General features: G+C 43.0%; 1 protein-coding gene across 3 annotated transcripts in view; it reads left to right on the forward strand.

Moving 5' to 3' along the window:
• Positions 1-25,123, forward strand: part of LOC110520508 (target of Nesh-SH3) — a 58,377-nt gene that overhangs the window by 26,220 nt on the left and 7,034 nt on the right. For all 3 annotated transcript variants that reach the window (XM_036975062.1, XM_036975063.1, XM_036975064.1), the window contains 8 exons: positions 4,528-4,602; positions 5,224-5,337; positions 6,724-6,813; positions 7,434-7,643; positions 10,300-10,405; positions 11,305-11,384; positions 23,453-23,482; positions 23,598-23,756. In XM_036975062.1, the coding sequence (XP_036830957.1) occupies positions 4,528-4,602; positions 5,224-5,337; positions 6,724-6,813; positions 7,434-7,643; positions 10,300-10,405; positions 11,305-11,384; positions 23,453-23,482; positions 23,598-23,756 (864 nt within the window). The remainder of the gene's footprint in view (positions 1-4,527; positions 4,603-5,223; positions 5,338-6,723; positions 6,814-7,433; positions 7,644-10,299; positions 10,406-11,304; positions 11,385-23,452; positions 23,483-23,597; positions 23,757-25,123) is intronic.

Here is a 25,123-nt window from a genome sequence, read left to right on the forward strand (position 1 = left end):
TCCTCCAGATGTGACGCTTGGCATTCAGGCCAAAGAGTTCAATCTTGGTTTCATCAGATCATATAATCTAGTTTCTAATGGTTTGAGAGTCCTTTGGGTGCCTTCTACAGAGTAGTGCAGGCGGGCTGTCATGTGCCTTCTACAGAGTAGTGGCTTCTGTCTGGCCACTCTACCTTAAAGGCCTGATTGGTGGATTGCTGAATAGATGTTTGTCCTTCTGGAAGGTTCTCCTTTGTTTTGGTAGCCTTCCCCAGATCTGTGCATCGAGACAATCCTGTCTCTACGGACAATTACCTCCACCTCATGGCTTGGTTTTTGCTCTGATATGCGCTGTCAATTGTGGGGACCTCATATAGACAGGTGTGTGCCTTTTCAAATCATGTACAATCAAATTTACCACAGGTGGACTACAATCAAATTGTAGAAACATCTCAAGGATGATCAATAGAATCAGGATGTACCAGAGTTCAGTTTCGAGTCTCATAGTAAAGGGTCTGAATACTTATTTAAATAAGGTATTTCATTTTCTTTATTTTTGAAATTTGCAAAAATATCTAAATCCTTTTTCCACTTCGTCAATAGGTGGTATTGTGTGTAGATTGATGAAAAAAACAAACAGATTGAATAAATTTAACATTTTAACATCACCAAATGTTGAGAAAGGGGAGAGGTCTGAATGCTTTCCGATTGCACTGAATGTTTCAACAAGCATGACAGTCATTTTGTAAATCAGTGGAAAATATTTTCTCAGGGAATATGTTTCTGGGCAAACCTAAAGCACAGTGTTTTTCACTGTCTTGCCAGAGGATTCTGACAGAAACCAGCGCACACAACAATCTACTGCTGGTAAAGCTCACACTTCAAAACAGTGTGTGTGTGTTTGTATTTGTGTGGGAGCATGTGTGTGTGTGTGTGTGTGTGTGTCACTGCTGTTGTAAAACAGTGCAGCGGTTAGGTGTTTTTCACCCAAAGAGACCAGTGAGTGTTTTGTGGGGTGTTGTGAATAATCTGGTTCTCCCTTAGCCAGATGCAGGGTTCAGGATGATAAACAGAGCTTCCTCATGATGTCACACCTCCCATAATGCTGATCCCCATCACCCAATGAGCAGTCAACAAAAGTTGAAGATTTAATTTTGGGGGAAAAAAGCATTTATGGAGCCACAAGGTTTTACGCACAGCCACATTTTCTTTGGCTGAAAGCGACACACACTGTGGCTCTCCAAGACTTTCCCACGCTTGGCTTCAAGTTCTACTTTTCCTTGTCTGGTCTTCGTAGCCCCATTGAGGTTGGAGCTCAGTCTGATTTACCCCTGAAAGAGTGACAGGCATGCAGGGTCAGATCCGACTGGGCCAGGGGGTCGACACAAGCCAAGTTAATATTTCTGAATGTGTTGTGGTGGTGGGGGGGGGAGGGGGGGGGGTGTAATATTTATGAGAGGGCTTAGGAACAGTAGATACCCTAGAGGAGATCACAACCACTAATCATTCTCTTGAGATAAGAGTGTGCCAAGTGGAAATGACATGATGTAACATGGGGCCACCTGGGCTGCACACTGGGTGTTCAGAGCTAGGCTACAGTGAATAGAATGAACCAGTCTCCCAAGCATTCAAAGAACTGCCTCAATCACACTCAGATAGTGCCTACCACATCAAAGTCAACAGTATGGAGAGATGACGCATGTCCAGTAAGTGCATTTACTCAATGAGACCTGAACTAGGGTTGCCAACTCTCTCAGTTTGGCCAGGAGAAAAGATATTCAGGGAGAATTTCCTGAACTAGATTGCTTAATAGTAGATCTGAGTTCAGTCTGAGTGGCCTGTTCTGAGTTTGATACTTCAGAGTCTTCATCACAGAGCTTTGCCCCTAAAATCAGTCCACAGCCTGCTAAAGCTCCAACAGACTTTAAAAGAACATAATTTAGCGGGAGTTTGAACTGGCGTCCGCCTTATTCCCTGGGTTGTGTTTAGTCTGATCCTATTCGTAGTTTCTGGAATAGGAACAATATAGGGATTGTGAAGAATTTTGGCTTGGCTGTAGCAGAGGATTAATTGAGACCAGGTTTCTTGCTTTTCGTCTAAAAGATATAAGAACATGCGTAAAATGTTATGGTGTCTCAGGGGTCTATTCAATCAGCTCTGCTTTAGTTGACATCCACATAGTGGCTGTTTTGGCGGTGTCGGAGGAGGAACTGCATTAGAGCTGTTAAATCCACAAGCTGCTCCTGTGGCATTATACCTAAAGCGCACACCGGCATTGGCTGCTTGGAGTCACATTAAGAGAAATCCCATGCAGACTTTTTTTTAATAGTTCGGACACTGGAATGTGAGATGTAATCAACAACTCGATTAGTCTGATATAAATCCTCATTATTTAGTTTAATGATTTTCAAATTGAGCGTAATTATTTCTACAGTAAATGACTACACTTTCTTGTTCTGAATTATAACACAAGTGGGACGGTGTGGCTTTGTGGCAATAATCAAGAGCAGTTGCTCATTGATTTGACAGCTGCAGTTCCACCTCCGACACCGCCAAAATATCAGCTACAGTGCCTTCAGAAAGTATGCAGACCATTCGACTTTATACACATTTTGTTACATTACAGCCTTATTCTAAAATAGATTAAATAATTAAACCTATTCAGGAAACTACACACACTACACAATAATGACAAAGCAAAAACAGTTTTTTTGACATTTGTGCAAATTTATAAAAAATTAAAAACAGAAATACCTTATTTACATAAGTATTCAAAAACTTTGCTATGAGACTTTCCATTCCATTCCATTGATCATCCTTGAGATGTTTCTACAACTTGATTTAATTCCACCTGTGGTAAATTCAGTTGATTGGACATGATTTGGAAAGGCACACACCTGTCTATATTTTGTCCGACAGTTGACAGTGAATGTCAAAAACCAAGCCATGAGGTTGAAGGAATTGCCCGTAGAGGTCCGAGACAGGATTGTGTCGAGGCACAGATCTGGGGAAGGGTACCAAAACATTTCTGCAAGATTGAAGGTCCCCAAGAACACAGTGGCCTCAATCAATCTTAAAAAGTCCTGCGTCCCTCTCTTCCTGACCAAGAACCAGATGGTCAGGCTGACAGAACTCCAGAGTTCATCTGTGGAGATGGGAGAACCTTCCAGAAGGACAAGCATCACTGTAGCACTACACCAATCTGGTCTTTATGGTAGAGTGGCCAGACTGAAGCCACTCCTCAGTAAAAGGCACATGACAGCCCACTTGGAGTTTGCCAAAAGGCACCTAAAGACTCTCAGACCATGAGAAACAAGATTTTCTGGTCTGTTGAAACCAAGATTGAACTCTTTGGCCTGAATGCCAAGCGTCACTTCTAGAGGATACCTAGCACCATCCTTACGGTGAAGCATGGTGGTGGCACCATCCTTACAGTGAAGCATGGTGGTGGCACCATCATGCTGTGGGGATGTTTTTCAGCGGTAGGGACTGGGAGACTTGTCAGGATGAGGGAAATATTAACACAGCAAAGTACGGAGAGATCCTTGATGAAAACTTGATCCAGAGCACTCAGGACCTCAGAAAGGGGTGAAGGTTCACTTTCCAACAGGACAATGACCCTAAGCACACAGCCAAGACAACACAGGAGTGGCTTCAGGACAGGTCTCTGAATGTCCTTGAGTGGCCCAGCCAGAGCCCGGACCTGAACCCGATCAAAATTCTCTGGTGAGACCTGAAAATAGCTGTGCAGCGAACCTTCCTATTCGACCTGACAGAGCTTGAGAGGATCTGCAGAGAAGAATGGGAGAAACTTCCCAAATACAGGTGTGCCAAGCTTGTAGTGTCATACCCAAGAAGACTCAAGGCTGTAATCGCTGCCAAAGGTGCTTCAACAAAGTACTGAGTAAAGCGTCTGAATACTTATGTAAATGCGATATTTCATTTTTTTCTATTAGCAAACATTTCTAAAATCCTGTTTTTGCTTTTTCATTATGGGGTATTGTGTGTCGATTGATGTGGGAAAACACTATTTAATACCTTTTAGAATAAGGCTGTAACAAAAAGTGGAAAACGTCAAGGGGTCTGAAAACATTCCGTATGTGTCGGCTATCACTGGTAAATGCTTGATCTTATTGAATCTATGCCTCGGTCTTGCTGACAATTTCTTTGAATCCTCGTGTGGTTTTTAGGTTTCTTCTGATTGCTGCTCTTGTGTTTTTTATGTGACGGCTAGGTTTATAGTTGAAGGTTATTAAGAGTGTATGTGCTGTTACTCATAGCCTATGGCTGTGCAATGTAGTAGGAATTCTCAGTCCAATCTGTTGGGCCTGTTTGTATGGCAATGCTTCTGTCCATCACCATCTCCTCTCCTGTGGTTCAGTTGACACTGCGGATTCTCTCTTCTTCATCCCTCGTGAAAAGTATTCCACTGTTTTTTCAAAAGCACAATATTCATCCTCAGTTATGAGTTAATAGGCCTCTCATCAGTGCACTCCAGCGGCCTCCAAATATGTAGTTCCTAACCTTGCTATGGCCTCTATTTCCCAGGCTCCCCTGCAGTCCTGCGTCCCTCTCGTCCTGTCAACAAGAGGCCCAACCTGGTGGGGAAAACAGGGAACAAGGGTGAGGGCAGAACTGACCACTGTTTTGGCTACTGAATACTTTGACTTCTGTTAAAGCAACACTTTAACAAGTTTTGCACTGACATCTTAATTTTGTCGTCATTTTGATGGTTCTTCCTTCCCTCAGTAAAGTTCTAAAGTGCCTTGCACTTCTCTGAAGAATACACACACAGCTTTAAACCACTTCTCTGAAGAAAACACACACAGCTTTAAACCACTTCTCTGAAGAATACACACACAGCTTTAAACCACTTCTCTGAAGAAAACACACACATCTTTAAACCACTTCTCTGAAGAATACACACACAGCTTTAAACCACTTCTCTGAAGAATACACGCACAGCTTTAAATGTAACAACTGTGTGTGAGTGCCTGTGATGAGTGCGCACCTGCCAGTATGTATGTGTGCATGTGTGTGCCTGTGTGTATGTGTGCAGTATGTGTGTGTTGTTCTGACTCACTTCTCTTACATAACATCAACACAATTATGCAACGCACATATTTCATATATTTTCCTTCAGCAGGAAAACCTCTTAGAGATACACCTGGCTGGGTAGCAGATGATCACAACTGTATCTGTAGCTAATATGACTGAGCTGTGTTTTCTACCCCCTGTCCTCAGATAAGCCTATAGACCTGAAGCAGGGAGACAAGGAATCCATCTTGAAGTCCTTCCCTCTGGTTACGACTAAGCCCTCCAAACAAAAGACCACAACCATCGCCCCGGCCTTGAACGGTACGGTTCAGTGACTGTGTTTCTAAGAATAGACACTATATAAATACAGTGCATTTGGAAAGTATTCAGACATCTTGATTTTTTCCTGATTTTTTCCCCCCTCGTCAATCTACACACAATACCCCATAATGACAAAGCAAAAACAGGTTTATAGAAATGTTAGGAAATTTACAAAAACTTAGAACCGAAAATATTTACACAAGTATTCAGACCCTTTACTCAGTACTTTGTTATGGAGCACACCGCCATGCAATCTCCATAGACAAACATTGGCTGTAGAATGTCCTTACTGATTAGCTCAGTGACTTTCAATGTGGCACCGTCATAGGATGCCACTTTTCAAACAAGTCAGTTTGTCAAAATCGTGCCAATCTAGTGCTTCCCCTGTCAACTGTAAGTGCTGTTATTGTGAAGTGGAAACGTTTAGGAGCAACAACAGCTCAGTCGCGAAGTGGTAAGCCACACAAGCTCACAGAACAGGACTGCTGAGTACTGAAGCGTTTAACACCTAAACATCGTCTGTCCTCGGTTTCAACATTCACTACCGAGTTCCAAATAGCCTCTGTAAGCAAATTCAGCACAATAATTGTTTGTTGGGAGCTTCATGAAATGGGTTTCCATGGCCGAGAAGCTGCACACAAGCCTAAGATCACCATGTGCAATGCCAAACGTTGGCTGGAGTGGTGTAAAGCTCGCCGCCATTAGACTCTGGAGCAGTGGAAACATGTTCTCTGGAGTGATGAATCACGCTTCACCATCTGGCAGTCCAATGGACAAATCTGGGTTTGGCGGAAAAAATATATAAGATACACTACATTTCAACAACACAAATCAATTATTACTATCAACCAAAACACTCGCAAACCTCTGGAAACCTCAGTGAATTCATCCCTCATCAGTGTTCTAAACTGCCCTATTGGCACCAAGGTTTTCAGATGTAATGTGGATTGTAAATTATACCAAACATGGGGGGTGGGCGTTAAAACTAAAGACTGATTGACGTAGGTTGGTAGAGACACGAGGGACTTCTAGAGTTAACCAACCATGTGAGCGGGTTTGGTGCCTCATATTGTTATACTTAATTTTTTTTATACACCTTGTCGAGGCCCATTTCAGTATCAAAGTCCTTAGATATGCTGTGGGTCTATAAATATAGAAACACAGTGATGCCTATGATCTAAGCTATTTAACACTGCTGAAACATCAAGAATATCATTTGAAGTGCTTAGCTGAAGTTCTTAGCTGGCAGTTGCGGACTGTAGGACTGAGCCAGAGATTGAGGACAAAGTTCTGCCGGGGAATGTTGACATATCATCACAGTACTCTCATAGCATGCACACACACTCACTTTGTTGTTTCTCAATCTCATCATCCATCTCTCTGTAGCCACTCGTAATGAGCCAGGTGACAACTCTTCTGTGTTCAGCTCTCTGCCTGCTTCGGAAGTGGACGCCTTGGGCAAGAAGCGCTTCGTAGGTAAGGACACATGCATCATAACAGTCTTCAACAACTCCCCATGACCTAACTCGCGGTGGACAGGGGCTGGAGGATCACTGAGGACAATAGCCTGGAGAACATTAGCCTTTCGTGCTTCCTCTTACCGCCAGTTGTTATGGATTTGTCTTGTCTGTATCCAGATGGTTGGCTGAGCTCCAGCTGATTTAGAACTCTTGTCTATGGAGTACAGATGTCAGAGATGTTAACAATAATACCACTATACAGCTGATCATAAGCTGTTCGAGGTCTATTTCAATGAATGCAATGTATAATTAATTGCATGTACCCCGGATGTAGAACAATATGTACATTATAAGTGCTCTGAAAAACATTTACCTAAATCTGTAGTTACAATGTTTTTAATGGTTCTTATCCTATTGTGATTCTCTGTAGATCAGTTGGTAGAGCTTGGCGCTAGCAATGCCAGGATAGTGGGTTTAATTCCCACAACCACCTGTATGTAAAATGTAATCCTATGCTGCATTAATGAAAGTCGCTTTGGCTAAAATCGTCTGCTAAATGACGTATGTTATCCTACAGAGTTCTGTGTCTTTTAAGATGTTATTGTTTGAGCACCAACCCTTTAATGTCTTATCCAGCCCCTCATGTGCTCTATAAGACGGACAAGAAGCCAGACGAGCCGTGTTCCATAACACACTCCCTCAGCTTCTTCCCTGAGGAGGAGGGGGTGGAGCAGAACGTCACCGCACCCCCCCGCTTGTCCCCCTCCAATGTCACCGTGGTGACCGTGGAGGGATGCCCCTCCTTCATCATCCTGGACTGGGAGAAGACTGACAACGACACCACAGGTTTGTGTGTGAGTGTGTGTTCGTATATATGTGTGTGTGTGTGTGCGCGTATACGTGTGTGCGTATACGTGTGTGCATGTGCGGGTGTGTGTGCTTATACATGTGTGTATGTGTGTGTGAGTGTGTGTGTGCGTATACGAGTATACGCGTGCATATATATATGTGTGTGTGTGTGTGTGTGTGTGTGTGTACGTGTGTGTGCGTGTGTGCGCATATATATGTGTGTGTGTGCGTATACGTGTGTGTGTGTGTGTGTGTGTATACGTGTGTGCATGTGCGGGTGTGTGTGCTTATACATGTGTGTATGTGTGTGTGAGTGTGTGTGTGCATATATGCGTATACGCGTAAATATATATATATATATATATGTGTGTGTGTGTGTGTGTGTGTGTGTGTGTGTGTGTGTGTGTGTGTGTGTGTGTGTGTGTGTGTACGTGCACATATATATGTGTGTGTGTGCGTATACGTGTGTGTGTGTGTGTGTGTGTGTGTGTGTGTGTGTGTGTGTGTGTGTGTGTGTGTGTGTGCGTATGTGCGCATATACAGTGCCTTGCGAAAGTATTCGGCCCCCTTGAACTTTGCGACCTTTTGCCACATTTCAGGCTTCAAACATAAAGATATAAAACTGTATTTTTTGTGAAGAATCAACAACAAGTGGGACACAATCATGAAGTGGAACGACATTTATTGGATATTTCAAACTTTTTTAACAAATCAAAAACTGAAAAATTGGGCGTGTAAAATTATTCAGCCCCCTTAAGTTAATACTTTGTAGCGCCACCTTTTGCTGCGATTACAGCTGTAAGTCGCTTGGGGTATGTCTCTATCAGTTTTGCACATCGAGAGACTGACATTTTTTCCCATTCCTCCTTGCAAAACAGCTCGAGCTCAGTGAGGTTGGATGGAGAGCATTTGTGAACAGCAGTTTTCAGTTCTTTCCACAGATTCTCGATTGGATTCAGGTCTGGAATTTGACTTGGCCATTCTAACACCTGGATATGTTTATTTTTGAACCATTCCATTGTAGATTTTGCTTTATGTTTTGGATCATTGTCTTGTTGGAAGACAAATCTCCGTCCCAGTCTCAGGTCTTTTGCAGACTCCATCAGGTTTTCTTCCAGAATGGTCCTGTATTTGGCTCCATCCATCTTCCCATCAATTTTAACCATCTTCCCTGTCCCTGCTGAAGAAAAGCAGGCCCAAACCATGATGCTGCCACCACCATGTTTGACAGTGGGGATGGTGTGTTCAGGGTGATGAGCTGTGTTGCTTTTACGCCAAACATAACGTTTTGCATTGTTGCCAAAAAGTTCAATTTTGGTTTCATCTGACCAGAGCACCTTCTTCCACATGTTTGGTGTGTCTCCCAGGTGGCTTGTGGCAAACTTTAAACAACACTTTTTATGGATATCTTTAAGAAATGGCTTTCTTCTTGCCACTCTTCCATAAAGGCCAGATTTGTGCAATATACGACTGATTGTTGTCCTATGGACAGAGTCTCCCACCTCAGCTGTAGATCTCTGCAGTTCATCCAGAGTGATCATGGGCCTCTTGGCTGCATCTCTGATCAGTCTTCTCCTTGTATGAGCTGAAAGTTTAGAGGGACGGCCAGGTCTTGGTAGATTGTTAGATTTGCAGTGGTCTGATACTCCTTCCATTTCAATATTATCGCTTGCACAGTGCTCCTTGGGATGTTTAAAGCTTGGGAAATCTTTTTGTATCCAAATCCGGCTTTAAACTTCTTCACAACAGTATCTCGGACCAGCCTGGTGTGTTCCTTGTTCTTCATGATGCTCTCTGCGCTTTTAACGGACCTCTGAGACTATCACAGTGCAGGTGCATTTATACGGAGACTTGATTACACACAGGTGGATTGTATTTATCATCATTAGTCATTTAGGTCAACATTGGATCATTCAGAGATCCTCACTGAACTTCTGGAGAGAGTTTGCTGCACTGAAAGTAAAGGGGCTGAATAATTTTGCACGCCCAATTTTTCAGTTTTTTATTTGTTAAAAAAGTTTGAAATATCCAATAAATGTCGTTCCACTTCATGAGTGTGTCCCACTTGTTGTTGATTCTTCACAAAAAAATACAGTTTTATATCTTTATGTTTGAAGCCTGAAATGTGGCAAAAGGTCGCAAAGTTCAAGGGGGCCGAATACTTTCGCAAGGCACTGCATATGTGTGTGTGTGTGTGCGAATGATTGTGTGTGCGAATGTGTGTGTGTGTGTATGTGATTGTGTGTGTGTGCTGATACACGCGTGTGTGCGCATATGTGTGTGTGTGTGTGTGTGTGCAAGGGCACATGCGCAGAGGTTCATAATGCTCTCTAGGTTATTGAAGGGTGAAGTCCTAACTCATAAGACTCTATTACAATGGGTCTTTTAATAACATCCTGAAACTCCATCTGTGCTCCATCAGGATAACTCTACAATAAGAACATGTCGTGGAGGTGGAGTGTTGCGACAACATATTTTCAGAACGCTTTCTTTGGCCCAGTCCTTGTCAACCGCACCCAAATCCTCAGAGTCCTGTCTTTAAATGTTATATTTGCCTCGTTAAGACACATACATCACATATGTATGATATCAATGAGGTTGTAAAGATATAATTAAACATGTTGTGTGGATTTGCTGCTTCTCGTTTGATCAGAGTATGAGGTCATTTCAAGGACCCAAGGACCCAATGGAGAAGAGGTGTCCATCCTGACTACCAACCAGACTCACACTGCTGTGGAGAATTTAAAACCAGAGAGCAGGTGTGTGTCTGTGTTTGTTTTTATGTGGTGTGTGGAGGCTTGCTGGGGCAGGGTTGGGTTGGGAAGGTTCATTGTGTTTCTAATTATGCTGGATCCTGATATTGGTGTTGGCTGGGAGTTAGAGATTCATAGAATAAACCAGATTAACCAGAACCTTATCCTCGGCTGGGTCTGTTTCACCCACCACAACATCTGAACATCACATACTTTATGGTGGTGTGTGTGTGTGTGTGTGTGTGTGTGTGTGTGTTTAAGTGAGAGAGTGTGAATGTATGTGTGTGTACATTCACACTGTGTTTAAGTGAGAGAGTCTCTGTGTGTGTGTGTCTGTGTGAGAGAGAGAATAGGAGAGAGAGGCAGAGAGAAAGAGAAAGAGCAAGAGAGAGAGGGAGATGGAGAAGTAGAGAAAGGGAGAGGGGGGCCATGAGCAAGCACTGCCCTCTGCTCAAGGCTGTAGAGAATACAAATATTAAGTCTCATAGTGCTGGAGACTGGTGGAATATAAACTCAAGCTCCACAAAGTTTAAGATTATAGTGAACAAGTGTAACTAAGGTTTATTTTTGTGTACGTGAAACACAGGTGGCTGGTGGCACCATAATTGGGGAGGACGGGCTCATAGTAATGGCTGGACTGGAACTAATGGAATGGTATCAAATACGTCAAACGCACGGTTTCCATATGTTTATATACCATTCCATTCACTCCATTCCAGCCATTATTATGAGCAGTCCTCCCCTCAGCAGCCTCCTGTGATGTGGAATCTCCCGTTTACATTCCTTTGCTGGGAAAGCTATCTCACCATGGCGATCGGAATAGAAAGTTCTGTATATAAAAAGGAGATTTTGGAATGACTGAGCTGGTTTAACATCATGCTGACTTTTTCTCTTTCCTTTTTCAGTTACGAGTTCAAAGTAAAACCCAAGAATGAGCTTGGGGAAGGGCCTGCCAGTGAGGCGGTGTCGTTCAACACAGAGTCAGGTAGGTGTAGAGCCAAAATGGACTCCACTGTATCAAATCAAATGTTATTGGTCACATACACGTGTTTGGCAGTTATTGTGGGTGTAGCGAAATGCTTGTGTTTCTAGCTCCAACAGTGCAGTAATATCTAACAAGTAATATCTAACAATTCCACAACATATACCCAATGCTCACAAATCTAAGTAAAGAGATGATGAATTAAGACTATGTATTAAGAATATATAATTATATGGATTGAGCAATATCAGAGCAGCCAGTATGTCTGATTACACTTCCATAATGGAGCCGGAATGGAGGCCAGCTCCAGATAGAAGTTCCCATTGGGCATGGATATATCTATGATCAGCTTTCCATTCCCATATCCAAATGTTAACCGTTGATGGAAACCATGCAAAAGGGACCATAAATCAGAACCTTGACCTAGGACCACAATTCCCACTGTTGGCATTATAGAGCCCCATTGGCTGGGCCAGTAAATTAGTAATAAAACTCAAATAACAATCCTACTTTCAACTTGAATACTTTGCATTAGCTTGGCTCCGCCTCTAAGTGCTGTATCAAACACTGATATCACATGCTTTTCAGATATGTGTCTCTAATTAGTTTCTTGCTCATGGTATTAACCTTTGGCCAATAGATGTGTGTAAGTAATTAGCTGCTCACCATTAGCATGGCCTAGCATGTCAGAGGTGTGCAATAAGACTGTTGTTAATGACTCCAACATGCCTTTTCCGTTTTGGTAACCTTGACGAGCACTGGGTCATGTCTGGTCGAGACCTATCGGTCCTGTCTGTCTGTCAGGCTTTTCATCACTCCTCTAATCAAAAAACAACACACACTAGTCTCCAGGAAGAGATGGACAACTATTACCAGGGTGCAACTTTGCGAGGGGGGTGTTTGGGGACTTGATCATGTTGGTCATAGTTAGGTTTAGTGCTCTATTCAATCAGCCGACATCCGCATAGAGGATGTTTTGGCGGTGTCGGAGGTGGAACTGCGTTAGAGCTGTCAAATCCACAAGTGGCTCCTGGCATTATACAAGAAGCAGGTTAAACAGCGTGAACAATATACAGGTACACTTTGTGCTGGGGACAATAAAAGGCCACTAAAATGTGCAGTTTTGTCACACAACACAATGCCACGTGTCTCAAATTTTGAGGGAGCTTGCAATTGGCATGCTGACTGCAGGAATGTCTCCCAGAGCTGTTGCCAGAGAATTGAATGTTAATTTCTCTACCATAAGCCGCCTCCAATGTCATTTTAGAGATTTTGGGTACGTCCAACCGGCCTCACAACTGCAGACCATGTGGAACCACGCCAGCCCAGGACCTCCACATGCGGCTTTTTCAACTGCGGGATCGTCTGAGACCAGCCACCCAGACAGCTGATGAAACTGTGGGTTTGCACAACCAGAGAATTTCGGCACAAACTGCAGAAACCGTTTCAGGGAAGCTCATCTGTGTGCTCATTGTCCCCACCAGGCGTCGTAACCGACTTCAGTGGGCAAATAGTCGCCTTTGAAGGCCACTGGCATGCTGGAGAAGTGTGCTCTTCATGGATGAATCAGCGTTTCAACTGTACTGGGCTGACGGCAGACAGCGTCGTGTGGGCGAGCGGTTTGCTGATGTCAACATTGTGAACCGAGTGCCCCATGGTGGGAGTGGGGTTATGGTATGGGCAGGCATAAGCTAAGGTCAACGAACACAATTGCATTTTATCGATGACAGTTTGAATGCACAGAGATACAGTGACAAGATCCTAAAGGCCCATTGTCGTGACATTCATCCGCTGCCATCATCTCATGTTTCAGCATGATAATGCACGGCCCGATGTCGCAAGGATCTGTACACATTTCCTGGAAGCTGACAGTGTCCCAGTTCTTCCATGGCCTTCATACTCACCAGACATGTCACCCATTGAGCATGTTTGGGGTGCTCTGGATCAATGTGTTCGACAGCGTGTTCTAGTTCCCCCCCCCAAGTGGGAAAACATTCCACAGGCTTGCGAAGGAGATGTCATGTTGCATGAGGCAAATGATGGTCACACCAGATACTGACTGGCTTTCTGATATTAAAATATATGTGACCAACAGATGCATATCTGTATCCCAGTCATGAAATCCATAGATCAGGGCCTAATGAATTCATTTCAATTGACTGATTTCCTTATATGAACTGTAACTCAGTAAAATCTTTGAAATTGTTGCATGTGGCATTTATATTTTTGTTCAGTGTACCTAAAGGGGACATTGCCATTGGCTGCACAGAGTCACATTAAGATACATCCCATGCAGCCTTGTTAAAAAACTTATTTGGGATAGGGGGCAGCATTTTCACTTTTGGATGAATAGTGTGCCCAGAGTAAACTGCCTCCTACTCAGTCCCAGATGCTAATATACGGATATTATTATTAGTAGTATTGGATAGAAAACACTCGGAAGTTTCTAAAACTGTTTGAATGATGTATGTGAGTATAACAGAACTCATAAAGCAGGCAAAACCCTGAGAAAAAAATCCAAACAGGAAGTGGGAAATCTGAGGTTTGAAGTTCCGCTTGTGGAACCCCAGTCCTAGACAGGTTACAAGTTGGAACACTGGAATGTGAGATGTAATCTACACCTCCATAAGGAACACTGGAATGTGAGATGTAATCTACACCTCCATAAGGAACACTGGAATGTGAGATGTAATCTACACCTCCATAAGGAACACTGGAATGTGAGATGTAATCTACACCTCCATAAGGAACACTGGAATGTGAGATGTAATCTACACCTCCATAAGGAACACTGGAATGTGAGATGTAATCTACACCTCCATAAGGAACACTGGAATGTGAGATGTAATCTACACCTCCATAAGGAACACTGGAATGTGAGATGTAATCTACACCTCCATAAGGAACACTGGAATGTGAGATGTAATCTACACCTCCATAAGGAACACTGGAATGTGAGATGTAATCTACACCTCCATAAGGAACACTGGAATGTGAGATGTAATCTACACCTCCATAAGGAACACTGGAACGTGAGATGTAATCTACACCTCCATAAAGAACACTGGAATGTGAGATGTAATCTACACCTCCATAAGGAACACTGGAATGTGAGATGTAATCTACACCTCCATAAGGAACACTGGAATGTGAGATGTAATCTACACCTCCATAAGGAACACTGGAATGTGAGATGTAATCTACACCTCCATAAGGAACACTGGAATGTGAGATGTAATCTACACCTCCATAAGGAACACTGGAACGTGAGATGTAATCTACACCTCCATAAGGAACACTGGAATGTGAGATGTAATCTACACCTCCATAAAGAACACTGGAATGTGAGATGTAATCTACACCTCCATAAGGAACACTGGAATGTGAGATGTAATCTACACCTCCATAAGGAACACTGGAATGTGAGATGTAATATACACCTCCATAAGGAACACTGGAATGTGAGATGTAATCTACACCTCCATAAGGAACACTGGAATGTGAGATGTAATCTACACCTCCATAAGGAACACTGGAATGTGAGATGTAATCTACACCTCCATAAGGAACACTGGAATGTGAGATGTAATCTACACCTCCATAAAGAACACTGGAATGTGAGATGTAATCTACACCTCCATAAGGAACACTGGAATGTGAGATGTAATCTACACCTCCATAAAGAACACTGGAATGTGAGATGTAATCTACACCTCCATTAAGAACACTGGAATGTGAGATGTAATCTACACCTCCATAAGGAACACTGGAATGTGAGATGTAATCTACACCTCCATAAGGAACACTGGAACGTGAGATGTAATCTACACCTCCATAAGGAACACTGGAATGTGAGATGTAATCTACACCTCCATAAGGAACACTGGAATGTGAGATGTAATCTACACCTCCATAAGGAACACTGGAATGTGAGATGTAATCTACACCTCCATAAGGAACACTGGAATGTGAGATGTAATATACACCTCCATAAGGAACACTGGAATGTGAGATGTAATCTACACCTCCATAAGGAACACTGGAATGTGAGATGTAATCTACACCTCCATAAGGAACACTGGAATGTGAGATGTAATCTACACCTCCATAAAGAACACTGGAATGTGAGATGTAATCTACACCTCCATAAGGAACACTGGAATGTGAGATGTAATCTACACCTCCATAAGGAACACTGGAATGTGAGATGTAATCTACACCTCCATAAGGAACACTGGAATGTGAGATGTAATCTACACCTCCATAAAGAACACTGGAATGTGAGATGTAATCTACACCTCCATAAGGAACACTGGAATGTGAGATGTAATCTACACCTCCATAAGGAACACTGGAATGTGAGATGTAATCTACACCTCCATAAGGAACACTGGAATGTGAGATGTAATCTACACCTCCATAAAGAACACTGGAATGTGAGATGTAATCTACACCTCCATAAGGAACACTGGAATGTGAGATGTAATCTACACCTCCATAAGGAACACTGGAATGTGAGATGTAATCTACACCTCCAAACACCTCCACCGTTCTTCCAAGATCGCATAGCAGTTCAGACGTCTTTTGTCCTCGTCTTGTCGTGTCCTGTATATATATATATTTACAACTTTTTTCACATACATTTTATTTTTATTTTCCATCAACTCATCTTCTAAACACTCTCCTGCAACCAGCCTCACCAATTTATATTTATAAAAAAGTATTATTTACCTCAGATCTGCAATCCTTCAGGAAGCTAGCCAGAAACTCCAGGAGGCTGGCCAGAAACTAGCCAGAAGCTAGCCAGGAGCTAGCCCAGAAGCTAATCAGAAGCTAACCACGGTTTGTGGTCATCGGCTGTCCTTTAGTTCGAAAATCTATCGAAAATCTATCGCCAGTTTTGTACGGCGCAGCGCGGCTCGGAACGGAACATACCGGACCAATTTTTCTCTCCATGTCCCTGGATTTCAACTGCTCTCTGGACATTCATACCCGGATCTCACAGCTAGCTAGCTGCTATCCGTGTGACAGTCGGCTTTCGTCGATTCCGGAGCAAACATCGATTGTTCCGGTGCTAGCCAGCTCCGTCAATCACGCCTGAGTCCCATCATTCACTCCTGGGCTGCAGTCATCTATCCGGACCCGTTTCACTGCCTACGCGGAGCCCCACCGGGCCTTCACAACCGGACTGCCGACGTTATCTACCTGAAGGAGATCCGGCTGGCTCCTCTGTCGCGACGTTACCGGAACGCCCATCTGCGGCCCGCTAACCGTTAGCTGTCTTTCCGGCTGCTATCTGAATAGACAATCGGACAATTTATTTATTTGAATTATTATGTTTTCTTCTCGGGCCTCTATAACTATATCTATTGTTCTTATTTTTGTTGTTGTGTGATTTGGATTAATCCCCTCTACCACACGGAACCCCACTAATCTACTGACCGAACGCAAGAGGTGGCTAACAACAGACTCCATCCTATGCTAGCTTGCTACCGGTTGGCTTGGCTAGCTGTCTAAATCGCCGTGACCCTAAACCAACCTCTCCACTCACTGGACCCTTTTGATCACTCGACTAAGCATGCCTCTCCTTAATGTCAATATGTCTTGTCCATTGCTGTTCTGGTTAGTGTTTATTGGCTTATTTCACTGTAGAGCCTCTAGTCCTGCTCACTATACCTTATCCAACCTATTAGTTCCACCACCCACACATGCAATGACATCTCCTGGTTTCAATGATGTTTCTAGAGACAATATCTCTCTCTTCATCACTCAATACCTAGGTTTACCTCCACTGTATTCACATCCTACCTTACCTTTGTCTGTACATTATACCTTGATGCTATTTTATCGCCCCCAGAAACCTCCTTTTACTCTCTGTTCCAGACGTTCTAGACGACCAATTCTTATTGCTTTTAGTCGCACCCTTATCCTACTCCTCCTATGTTCCTCTGGCGATGTAGAGGTGAATCCAGGCCCTGCAGTGCCTAGCTCCACTCCTATTCCCCAGGCGCTCTCTTTTGACGACTTCTGTAACCGTAATAGCCTTGGTTTCATGCATGTTAACATTAGAAGCCTCCTCCCTAAGTTTGTTCTATTCACTGCTTTAGCACACTCTGCCAACCCGGATGTTCTAGCTGTGTCTGAATCCTGGCTTAGGAAGACCACCAAAAATTCAGACATTTTAATTCCAAACTACAACATTTTCAGACAAGATAGAACTGCCAAAGGGGGCGGTGTTGCAATTTACTGCAAAGATAGCCTGCAGAGTTCTGTCCTACTATCCAGGTCTGTACCCAAACAATTTGAACTTCTACTTTTAAAAATCCACCTTTCTAAAAACAAGTCTCTCACCGTTGCCGCCTGCTATAGACCACCCTCTGCCCCCAGCTGTGCTCTGGACACCATATGTGAACTGATTGCCCCCCATCTATCTTCAGAGCTCGTGCTGCTAGGCGACCTAAACTGGAACATGCTTAACACCCCAGCCATCCTACAATCTAAACTTGATGCCCTCAATCTCACACAAATTATCAATGAACCTACCAGGTACCTCCCCAAAGCCTTAAACACGGGCACCCTCATAGATATCATCCTAACCAACTTCCCCTCTAAATACACCTCTGCTGTCTTCAACCAAGATCTCAGCGATCACTGCCTCATTGCCTGCATCCGTAATGGGTCAGCGGTCAAACGACCTCCTCTCATCACTGTAAAACGCTCCCTGAAACACTTCAGCGAGCAGGCCTTTCTAATCGACCTGGCCGGGGTATCCTGGAAGGATATTGACCTCATCCCGTCAGTAGAGGATGCCTGGATATTTTTTAAAAATGCCTTCCTAACCATCTTAAATAAACATGCCCCATTCAAGAAATTTAGAACCAGGAACAGATATAGCCCTTGGTTCTCCCCAGACCTGACTGCCCTTAATCAACACAAAAACGTCCTATGGCGTTCTGCATTAGCATCGAACAGCCCCCGTGATATGCAGCTGTTCAGGGAAGCTAGAAACCATTATACACAGGCAGTTAGAAAAGCCAAGGCTAGCTTTTTCAAGCAGAAATTTGCTTCTTGCAACACTAACTCAAAAAAGTTCTGGGACACTGTAAAGTCCATGGAGAATAAGAACACCTCCTCCCAGCTGCCCACTGCACTGAAGATAGGAAACACTGTCACCACTGATAAATCCACCATAATTGAAAATTTCAATAAGCATTTTTCTACTGCTGGCCATGCTTTCCACCTGGCTACTCCTACCCCTGTCAACAGCACTGCACCCCCAACAGCAACTCGCCCAAGCCTTCCCCATTTCTCCTTCTCCCAAATCCATTCAGCTGATGTTCTGAAAGAGCTGCAAAATCTGGACCCCTACAAATCAGCCGGGCTAGACAATCTGGACCCTTTCTTTCTAAAATTATCTGCCGAAATTGTTGCCACCCCTATTACTAGCCTGTTCAACCTCTCTTTCGTGTCGTCTGAGATTCCCAAAGATTGGAAAGCAGCTGCGGTCATCCCCCTCTTCAAAGGGGGGGACACTCTTGACCCAAACTGCTACAGACCTATATCTATCCTACCATGCCTTTCTAAGGTCTTCGAAAGCCAAGTCAACAAACAGATTACCGACCATTTTGAATCTCACCATACCTTCTCTGCTATGCAATCTGGTTTCAGAGCTGGTCATGGGTGCACCTCAGCCACGCTCAAGGTCCTAAACGATATCTTAACCGCCATCGATAAGAAACATTACTGTGCAGCCGTATTCATTGATCTGGCCAAGGCTTTCGACTCTGTCAATCACCACATCCTCATCGGCAGACTCAACAGCCTTGGTTTCTCAAATGATTGCCTCGCCTGGTTCACCAACTACTTCTCTGATAGAGTTCAGTGTGTCAAATCTGAGGGTCTGTTGTCCGGACCTCTGGCAGTCTCTATGGGGGTGCCACAGGGTTCAATTCTTGGACCGACTCTCTTCTCTGTATACATCAATGAGGTCGCTCTTGCTGCTGGTGAGTCTCTGATCCACCTCTACGCAGACGACACCATTCTGTATACTTCCGGCCCTTCTTTGGACACTGTGTTAACAACCCTCCAGGCAAGCTTCAATGCCATACAACTCTCCTTCCGTGGCCTCCAACTGCTCTTAAATACAAGTAAAACTAAATGCATGCTCTTCAACCGATCACTACCTGCACCTACCCGCCTGTCCAACATCACTACTCTGGACGGCTCTGACTTAGAATACGTGGACAACTACAAATACTTAGGTGTCTGGTTAGACTGTAAACTCTCCTTCCAGACCCATATCAAACATCTCCAATCCAAAGTTAAATCTAGAATTGGCTTCCTATTTCGCAACAAAGCATCCTTCACTCATGCTGCCAAACATACCCTTGTAAAACTGACCATCCTACCAATCCTCGACTTTGGCGATGTAATTTACAAAATAGCCTCCAATACCCTACTCAACAAACTGGATGCAGTCTATCACAGTGCAATCCGTTTTGTCACCAAAGCCCCATACACTACCCACCATTGCGACCTGTACGCTCTCGTTGGCTGGCCCTCGCTTCATACTCGTCGCCAAACCCACTGGCTCCATGTCATCTACAAGACCCTGCTAGGTAAAGTCCCCCCTTATCTCAGCTCGCTGGTCACCATAGCATCTCCCACCTGTAGCACACGCTCCAGCAGGTATATCTCTCTAGTCACCCCCAAAACCAATTCTTTCTTTGGCCGCCTCTCTTTCCAGTTCTCTGCTGCCAATGACTGGAACGAACTACAAAAATCTCTGAAACTGGAAACACTTATCTCCCTCACTAGCTTTAAGCACCAACTGTCAGAGCAGCTCACAGATTACTGCACCTGTACATAGCCCACATATAATTTAGCCCTATCAACTACCTCTTTCCCAACTGTATTTAATTTATTTATTTATTTTGCTCCTTTGCACCCCATTATTTTTATTTCTACTTTGCACATTCTTCCATTGCAAAACTACCATTCCAGTGTTTTACTTGCTATATTGTATTTACCTTGCCACCAAGGCCTTTTTTTGCCTTTACCTCCCTTCTCACCTCATTTGCTCACATTGTATATAGACTTGTTTATACTTTATTATTGACTGTATGTTTGTTTTACTCCATGTGTAACTCTGTGTTGTTGTATCTGTCGAACTGCTTTGCTTTATCTTGGCCAGGTCGCAATTGTAAATGAGAACTTGTTCTCAACTTGCCTACCTGGTTAAATAAAGGTAAATAAATAAATAAATAAATAAATAAATAAATAAAGAACACTGGAATGTGAGATGTAATCTACACCTCCATAAGGAACACTGGAATGTGAGATGTAATCTACACCTCCATAAGGAACACTGGAATGTGAGATGTAATCTACACCTCCATAAGGAACACTGGAATGTGAGATGTAATCTACACCTCCATAAGGAACACTGGAACGTGAGATGTAATCTACACCTCCATAAGGAACACTGGAATGTGAGATGTAATCTACACCTCCATAAGGAACACTGGAATGTGAGATGTAATCTACACCTCCATAAGGAACACTGGAATGTGAGATGTAATCTACACCTCCATAAAGAACACTGGAATGTGAGATGTAATCTACACCTCCATAAGGAACACTGGAATGTGAGATGTAATCTACACCTCCATAAGGAACACTGGAATGTGAGATGTAATCTACACCTCCATAAGGAACACTGGAATGTGAGATGTAATCTACACCTCCATAAGGAACACTGGAATGTGAGATGTAATCTACACCTCCATAAGGAACACTGGAATGTGAGATGTAATCTACACCTCCATAAGGAACACTGGAATGTGAGATGTAATCTACACCTCCATAAGGAACACTGGAATGTGAGATGTAATCTACACCTCCATAAGGAACACTGGAATGTGAGATGTAATCTACACCTCCATAAGGAACACTGGAATGTGAGATGTAATCTACACCTCCATAAGGAACACTGGAATGTGAGATGTAATCTACACCTCCATAAGGAACACTGGAATGTGAGATGTAATCTACACCTCCATAAGGAACACTGGAATGTGAGATGTAATCTACACCTCCATAAGGAACACTGGAATGTGAGATGTAATCTACACCTCCATAAGGAACACTGGAACGTGAGATGTAATCTACACCTCCATAAGGAACACTGGAACGTGAGATGTAATCTACACCTCCATAAGGAACACTGGAACGTGAGATGTAATCTACACCTCCATAAGGAACACTGGAACGTGAGATGTAATCTACACCTCCATAAGGAACACTGGAACGTGAGATGTAATCTACACCTCCATAAGGAACACTGGAATGTGAGATGTAATCTACACCTCCATAAAGAACACTGGAATGTGAGATGTAATCTACACCTCCATAAAGAACACTGGAATGTGAGATGTAATCTACACCTCCATAAGGAACACTGGAATGTGAGATGTAATCTACACCTCCATAAGGAACACTGGAATGTGAGATGTAATCTACACCTCCATAAAGAACACTGGAATGTGAGATGTAATCTACACCTCCATAAGGAACACTGGAACGTGAGATGTAATCTACACCTCCATAAGGAACACTGGAATGTGAGATGTAATCTACACCTCCATAAGGAACACTGGAATGTGAGATGTAATCTACACCTCCATAAGGAACACTGGAATGTGAGATGTAATCTACACCTCCATAAGGAACACTGGAATGTGAGATGTAATCTACACCTCCATAAGGAACACTGGAATGTGAGATGTAATCTACACCTCCATAAGGAACACTGGAATGTGAGATGTAATCTACACCTCCATAAGGAACACTGGAATGTGAGATGTAATCTACACCTCCATAAAGAACACTGGAATGTGAGATGTAATCTACACCTCCATAAGGAACACTGGAATGTGAGATGTAATCTACACCTCCATAAGGAACACTGGAATGTGAGATGTAATCTACACCTCCATAAGGAACACTGGAATGTGAGATGTAATCTACACCTCCATAAGGAACACTGGAATGTGAGATTTAATCTACACCTCCATAAGGAACACTAGAATGTGAGATGTAATCTACACCTCCATAAGGAACACTGGAATGTGAGATGTAATATACACCTCCATAAGGAACACTGGAATGTGAGATGTAATCTACACCTCCATAAGGAACACTGGAATGTGAGATGTAATCTACACCTCCATAAGGAACACTGGAATGTGAGATGTAATCTACACCTCCATAAGGAACACTGGAATGTGAGATGTAATATACACCTCCATAAGGAACACTGGAATGTGAGATGTAATCTACACCTCCATAAGGAACACTGGAATGTGAGATGTAATCTACACCTCCATAAGGAACACTGGAATGTGAGATGTAATCTACACCTCCATAAGGAACACTGGAATGTGAGATGTAATCTACACCTCCATAAGGAACACTGGAATGTGAGACGTAATCTACACCTCCATAAGGAACACTGGAATGTGAGGTGTAATCTACACCTCCATAAGGAACACTGGAATGTGAGATGTAATCTACACCTCCCTTACGCTGATCGAAATCTTCAGTATTTTGTTTAATCAATTTCAATTTGAGCGTTATATTTTCTAACTAGCCTACACTTTCTCGTTCTGAACTTCTAACCTGAGAGGGAGGGTGTGGCTTTGTGACAAGAGCAGCTGCTCAACGATTTGACAGCTTCAACATCAGTCATGGTCACATAATAGCTACAGATGGACTGGATTTTGGGATTCATATCATATCCGTTATGCACACTAATGAAATCAATTAACTAACATTCACAGCAATATTGTGTCCAAACAGAAATAAGAGTGACTGAGCTGAATTGATCTCCAACACTGATAAAGAGGAGTGATTGGACCAAAGGCTCTTTGCCCTGTAGTGAAATCAGACTGGGAGGGACATGACTATGTAGCTGTCCATGTGCAAGTATTGTTTATTACTGTATTAATGCGGTAATAATGGACTGATGTGTGACTAATGATGTTTTATCTCTTTCACTCTCTCCTCCATAGCGGACCCTCGGGTGAGTGAGAATGTCTCAGGTGAGTGGACTCAGTATGTCATGTTCACAATCATTTTTCTTCCATAGTTTGTGTCCCGTTCTCTGTGCCATAGTGTCAAATGAATCCTTTAATATATTCTCTCTCCTGCCTCCAGGTAAAGCTGCTATCTGGACACAGTTCCCCTTCAAGGCAGATTCCTACTCGGAGTGTAATGGGAAGCAGTACGTGAAGAGGACCTGGTACCGCAAGTTTGTGGGCATCCAGCTATGCAACTCCCTTAGATACAAAATCTACATGAGCGACTCGCTCAACGGTCAGTATAGTATAGTAAGAGGGTTGCCTTGGGAAAGTATTCAGACCACTTGACTTCTTCCAAATGTTGTTAGGTTACAGTAGGTTACAGCCAGGGTTGGGCAGTAATGGATTACATGTAAACCGTTATGTTACCAGCAAACATATTGTAATCAGATTACAGATACTTTTGAAAAATTAGATGATTACATCGAGGATAGCTTTTAAGTTCAGAAAGGAGGTTTGCGAGAAAAAAAATCTTTGACACCTGTTTTCTCAATGACATTCAAATCAGAATTGAAAAAAGGCGCATGTTTACATTTTTTTCCACCTGAGCGAGTCTGACCAGAATTCAGAGACCACTATGATGACACACCAAATGGGTTTGATGGATTGCGGGAAAAGAGCAGGAAAGGGCTTTTGTAAGCTACAGTCCAAGCCATGTCCTTCCAATGGTACGACTGCTGTCGGCATCCAAAAATGATCCAACTTGAATAAACGCTTGGAGGTAAGGATGACAGCAGTGTAGTCTATGGCGATACGGATATCACTTATTGTCATCTACATAGCGTATTGATGTGAATCACACTGCTGTTCTCTCATTTAGCTATTTGCACATTACGGTGGTTGTTGTGGATGGCTGTTCACAAATCTAAATGTGTATTTGAACCCAATAATGGTTGAATTCAAGAAGTTTAAGCTGCCTCTCAATCATTGTTTTTGAAACCAGTGGACAGCCAGTAAAACATATGCTAATGCAACAGCTGCATAGTGCGAATCCCAGCCTATGGAATACAAGTGGGGATTTTATTGCTCAATCTAATTCATGCTGATACTATTTTTTCTTATCCATAGGCCTAATGGACACGTGCTCAAACTCAAACTCACTTTTGATAGACTTAAAGGAGCAATCTGTAGTTGCTACATCCATTTTTGGACTTACAGTGCCTTGCGAAAGTATTCAGCCCCCTTGAACTTTGCGACCTTTTGCCACATTTCAGACTTCAAACATAAAGATATAAAACGTTATTTTTTTGTGAAGAATCAACAACAAGTGGGACACAATCATGAAGTGGAACGACATTTATTGGATATTTCAAACTTTTTTAACAAATCAAAAACTGAAAAATTGGACGTGCAAAATTATTCAGCCCCTTTACTTCCAGTGCAGCAAACTCTCTCCAGAAGTTCAGTGAGGATCTCTGAATGATCCAATGCTGAATGATGATAAATACAATCCACCTGTGTGTAATCAAGTCTCCGTATAAATGCACCTGCACTGTGATAGTCTCAGAGGTCCGTTAAAAGCGCAGAGAGCATCATGAAGAACAAGGAACACACCAGGCAGGTCCGAGATACTATTGTGAAGAAGTTTAAAGACGGAATTGG

Source organism: Oncorhynchus mykiss, chromosome 3 (genome assembly GCF_013265735.2).
Source record: "Oncorhynchus mykiss isolate Arlee chromosome 3, USDA_OmykA_1.1, whole genome shotgun sequence".
Lineage (NCBI taxonomy): Eukaryota > Metazoa > Chordata > Actinopteri > Salmoniformes > Salmonidae > Oncorhynchus > Oncorhynchus mykiss.